The sequence below is a fragment of the Pavona decussata genome, unplaced genomic scaffold, assembly GCF_977016875.1.
Source record: "Pavona decussata unplaced genomic scaffold, jaPavDecu1.1 SCAFFOLD_8, whole genome shotgun sequence".
In the NCBI taxonomy this organism is placed as follows: Eukaryota; Metazoa; Cnidaria; class Anthozoa; order Scleractinia; family Agariciidae; genus Pavona; species Pavona decussata.
Genome location: NW_028145431.1, coordinates 1,510,441 through 1,515,939, shown reverse-complemented (window position 1 = coordinate 1,515,939; position 5,499 = coordinate 1,510,441). Strand labels below are relative to the sequence as shown.

General features: G+C 40.9%; 1 protein-coding gene across 1 annotated transcript; it reads right to left on the bottom strand.

Annotated features, from left to right (window-relative positions):
* On the bottom strand, positions 1 to 4,446 carry LOC146488805 (uncharacterized). The gene is made up of 3 exons (XM_085112356.1): positions 4,311 to 4,446; positions 1,580 to 1,915; positions 1 to 1,207 (listed from the first exon to the last, which is right to left on the bottom strand). Exons 1-3 carry the CDS (start codon positions 4,408 to 4,410, stop codon positions 255 to 257), a joined length of 1,389 nt encoding a protein of 462 aa, XP_084968482.1. The 5' UTR covers positions 4,411 to 4,446; the 3' UTR covers positions 1 to 254.
* Between the last annotated feature and the right edge of the window lie 1,053 nt (positions 4,447 to 5,499).

Here is a 5,499-nt window from a genome sequence, read left to right as displayed (position 1 = left end):
GTGGTGTTTTACTCACGATCTGCGCCGCTGATCTTCGCGACTGTTTGGGAAGGGAAGTGAGAAGAAGCCCGAATCAGTGCTCGCAGAATGATTTTGGGGAGAGCTTTTTCATACTGAATCATTTGTGCATTTTCAAAACAAATTGTTTCTCGTTTTGAAAACAAACGGTCATTACATTAAAGGAGTAGGGCAGCTGAAAGCGGACTGCACCTCAGATTGTTCTATTGTTTGTGATAACTTCCAATCGGTTTCTCTTAATGTTTCCCAGTTTTTCCTCTGTTAGTAGAGATACTCTTTTTGCCAGCAGCCTCCTTTTCATCCAACGGTTCCAAGTAATCTGCTTCCGGTTTTTCCTTTTCACGCACCGACTGCTGATCCTCTACAAGAGGCGCGCATGCGTATTCTTTGTATTCATCCTGAAGCGTGGGGCCTGGTGCTGGTTGTAATGCTGCATACAGGTTACTGTTGGCTGTTTCCGCCTGTGACGTCGGCGTTACCGTAGTGATTTTTGCGAAGGCCTCATCACTTATAATCTCCACGTAATCATGGGCTGAAACACGTGTGTTCTTGTTCCCATTCTCCTTTGAATCAGTATCGTTAGAGGAAGTCTGGGATTCTTCCGGGAGCCCTTCCCTCAACAGTAGTTTCTCGTACAGGTTCCCATCTTGTTGATCATTTTTATCACAGCTGCTTTTTGTCGCCGCTTGTATTTGTGGGGAAAGGGACTGATAAGTCGACGCTTTTGCCGATTTGGTACGGGCTTGCATTATTGGCTGCTGGTTGGGTTGACTATGGCCAGGAGTCTCTAAAACCTCCGGGCACGTCTGCGCCGGCGGATCAAACAGGCATGACTTCAATCTCTGATAAACATGAGGCTCCTGTTCTTGATCACCAGCGGCGTTACCAGTCGGCGCATATTCGCACCGTACTCTCTTACTCATTGCAGAATGTATCTCGTGTCTGAGAACCTGATTTTCCTGACTGACCGGTGTGGAATTATTCTCATCTCCCTCGTTTTCAAGAGCAAGGTTTTCTACTCCATGTTGAGATGTTGTCTTTCGAGATAATTCTCTCTGCCGCACAGCAGTTAAATGACGTTTCTTCCTCCGTCTGGCTCTGCAACAAACGTAGTAAGTGAACCAGATGTTGAGCAAGTATGAGAGGGCCAGTATGCACGCCAGGACTATAACCACGAGTAATGAAAACGCTGCAACAGACAAACAAAGTTTTCTTAGTAACAAGTTAGAGAGATTGTGAAGCTTTTCTGACTCAACTGGGTCCAGCAATATAAGTCTTTGAAACTACATTACGGTTAAATACGCGATAACGGCGTTGGCTTTGAGAAAAGATGAAGCCGTGAGATCAGAGTGCTGGCTCTTAGCACTGTCGACGTGTGTGTACACTTGTTTACTCTGTCATTGGTAATGCATAATTGATGAACTGACGTCATCATTCATGCATATTTATGTTTGCATATTTATTGCGTCATATGCAAAAAACAAGATCAATGATGATAATCGTGGAATCATTATCAGAGTAAATCGTTATAAATTACAAACAAACAAATTTATAACTTTACTTTGCTTCGAAGGGGAACACAGGACCCCAACATCCATGCTGTGGTCACATGACCCATTGACGTAATGGCTTTTCCAGCCGTTGTGGTCGCAGTGCATTATGGACGATTCACTCCCTTTGCAGTCAACATCTTTAAGAAATATTGTGCCTGATCCTTCGCCAAACCCGGACATGGGGACAGCTGCTTCTACAAAGGAAAAGTTCAGCTGTCTACACACAACGCGGGCGTCATTTAGGTTCCATCTTTTGTCGCAAATTGTGCCCCAGACCTCCTTGTCGTTGCTGATCTCCACACGTCCAGCGTAAGGAAGCGTGGAACCTTTTAAACGGATATAAACTGCAGCAGAATAGAGAATAAAAATATATCACCCAACTAAACAACGCAATTAACTGTGACTTAAGCCAAAGACGAACTAAGATCAATAGCGTTTCATTTTACAATTTAGAATACGGTCTTTCCACAAACTTGTCATGCACCAACCCCTGAAAGTTTGAGTGGCCTCGAAATCCACAGTCAGCCGCAGCATTTCCTCAGTATTCAAAAGCCTTAACTTTCAGTGAAGAAACAATGAAAAGTAGAAACCGCCATTACAATTCATAACGCAGGGAAATATTTGTAGTCTTTTACAAGGTTAGTAGGAGACTAGACTAGATCTGCATTCTACATTAATCTGCCATGTTTCCTTTTCCGTTTTACCATATGTTGAGTTTTTAATAGACCTTTTCACGGTTTTGGCAGCCATCTTGATGGGTAGGCAAACACGTCTTGCAATAGCAGTGTTTGTATGCATGGAAATCCGATGTTTTCATGAAACATCGCTTCTGAAAAATTCATGCCGGAATTGGAAACTTTAGGCACTGTGCAACAGCAAAGGATTTTACAGAAAATAACTGAGGAATGTAGTTGTACTAAAAAGCATCTAGTTGCGTTTTGACATTTCCGTACATTTGTCTTTATAACGAAGCAGCCTGCAGCCGTGAACTGGTACTAAAAATAGTTCGCGGGAAAAAATACAGGGGAATGTATCGAAAGTTCAAAACACGACTGGACGCTTTCTGGCACAGCTACATCCCTCCATTTTTTTTTTCTTAAAATCCTTTTTCTAGAGTCAAAAGTTTCCAATTCATTAATTTTTCAGAAGCGATGATATCGAATTTCCATACAAACACTGTTATTTTAAGACGCGTTTCCCTACTCATCAAGATGGCTTCCAAAACCGTGATAAAGTCGTCTATTGCCGAGTGTTTCTGCACTCGTAGTGATGTCTAGTACGAGGATCCCTTTCTCGTTACTGATGTGTGATGCGTAAAAAAAGTGCCACGGTTTATTCGATTACGTCACTTGGTCCCCTACATTCAAAACCCAGTGCTTACACCACTTTCAATAGCGGCCAATAATTTTACGACACCGCAAACTTTTCCTATTATTAAATGGTAACGTTTCCTCCGAGAAAATGTTGTATTTGTTAATTCAGGTGGAACAAATGCTTGCGGGGATTTCTTAGGAATTTATTATAAGGGCCATTCTCCAACAACCAGTTTGAAACAGTACTTATTTTAAAAGAAAATACAGAGAAATGACGTCATAAAGGTTTATAAAAAATTATTTTTTGGCCTCAAATAATCAGGATTGCTGTTCTTAAATAAGAGCTCTCTTGCTTTAAGACAATCTAAATTTTTTTCAGTGTCAGAAATGCATGTATGTCCCTCGGCATCGGCCTCTGCAACTCTAAGAGAAAAGTAAGCTAGGTACTAATTTTGAAGTGAACTATTTTAGTGTAGTGTATTGCCTTTCTTGTACCGTGACAGCTGAATCAACATCCAGTTTGTTAATTTGTGTTTTTTCGTTTCAATGGAAGCTGTCAAGAAGGTCGGATGTTAGGAGAATAGAATATTTTCTCTTATGTACCCAATACCTACCTTTTATTAAATATTATCAAGAGAATATTACAAAAGCTTTTCGTTTCAAATAATCAAACTTGCAGTCCTGGGTCAAATGAAAATTTCCATTCGCTTTGAATCGATATGATTAGAAAAATAATAAAAATAAAAAGATATGATTTAATTTTCAATCCTCTCTCTTAATTTATCTCTTCGATGACTGATCAATTCGCCGACAAATCTTGAGCTTAAGTCAAAATAATGTTATTCTCGGCTTGGAATTTCGGTAAAATCTTTTGATTTACGGCATTTCTTCTTTAGCTCAGGAATCCAAGCTAAAATATACAACACCGCCCCCAAAAGATGAGGTCAAATCGAAGGACTAACTGGCTCCTTAGAGGACACCTCGTGCTAAGATAAATGCATGCGTTGTCGCCTGTTGAGTTCTCATTGAGTATACTTAAACTAGATTAAATTGTAAGAAAAATGAACAATACCTTATATTTTACGTTAGTGCTAATGAAAATAGCCTTCTTCTACCACTTCTTTATATCGAAAATATAAAAGTTTGCCTTTCATACACGTTTCATCTGTCAACTCACGTTTTTTCATCACTTCATCCAAAATCGAAAATGGTTCTCAGCGAGTCAGAACGACAAACTTCTCTGACTTAAGTCTTGTGTTTCATACGGCAAAAAATATTGGAAGACAACTGTTGGAAGTTCAAATTTAGCTGAGTCCGTTTGCATTCTGTTTGTAATTTTCACTTCTGTCGGAACCCTCTTGCCGACGCGATAATATTTTTATTGCAAATTAATGGGATTTTAAGCTGATTTTATGAAACACAATACCTGGGAGCTTTCGGTTTTCCACTCTTTCACTCCAATTCTTCCTTCCAAAGACTTCTCTAGTAGCGAATAGTAGGAAAATTGTAAAGATTAAGTCCTTCATGGCGATATTCCGATATGTTGATTTTGTGTCTGTATAAATATATATGATCATGAGTGAGGACTGTGTTAAAAGGAGATCTATCCCCGGGGGTGGGTAGGTGCCGGGTGGGACTCTCATATGAAAGGGGCGGGGATGAGCGTCGGAAATTTTAAATTAAACCCTCAAAGGAGACCAATCTGGGCGTGGTCTAAGCTTCTTTGACTTCTAAAAGAGACCATTTTAAAACATGCACAAACAAATGTATATTTTTATACTTCTTCTCGTGCAACCCTTAACGAGACCTCCAAGGCTAAATATAAATGGCATTTTACCCAGAAGACCCTAAGTGAGACCAAAATCCGAAATTTACACCCCTAAGAGCCCAAGCGAGACGGCGAGCATCCCCGCCCCTTTCATATGAGTCCACCCCCCGCCCCCTCCCGGTATCTACCTTACTTGTGTCACGATGCCTTTGATATACGATGTACAGTGTCACGATAAGTCATTTTGGTAACTGATTATTGCGTGACGGAAACGGAAAAAAGAAAACACACTTCTGAATCACAGAATAATAGGTCGATTGACTTGATTTTGCAGTTGCTACTTCCCTTTTTACCAGTTGTCGTTTTAAATTTGCGAGAAAGCAAGGATAGTGATGTGAAATATGCTCGGCAAGTCAGCATTGCAATATTTCTACACTAACGGTCAACGGAAACTCTGTGCAATGGACTACGCTCTTCTTTTAATTTGGGTGAAACGGTGCATTCAATATAAGCGCGCAAATAAACCGCGAGCTTCCTGCGAGAGCGTGAAGACTAGGTTTCTCAGCACAATGAGAGCCTGAAATGATGTAGAGTGGGTGGGGAGGGTAATGTGAAGGATAGGACATTCCCAGTGGATATTGGGATGTGGTAGCCAGCACTGTATACCTTACTATGATTAGTGTCTCAAGGTTCTGGTTCAAATTTTAATGAATGCCTATGTTTCATTTTAATCGTTATTTGGTCCACGAACTAATAGAGATTCTAGAGTTGTACCTCACTCCCAAGGCAACCCCCACCCCACCCCCCCCCCCCCCGCCCGCGAGAGTTTCCGCGAGAGATTATTCCG

Bases quoted from the DNA above. Each gene is read 5' to 3' on its own strand.
- LOC146488805 (XM_085112356.1), bottom strand. From the start codon at position 4,410: ATGAAGGACTTAATCTTTACAATTTTCCTACTATTCGCTACTAGAGAA. The intron at 1,916-4,310 runs GTATTGTGTTTC...ATTCTGCTGCAG, and splicing joins GGAAAACCGAAAGCTCCCAG to TTTATATCCGTTTAAAAGGT. The intron at 1,208-1,579 runs GTAAAGTTATAA...TGTCTGTTGCAG, and splicing joins GTGTTCCCCTTCGAAGCAAA to CGTTTTCATTACTCGTGGTT.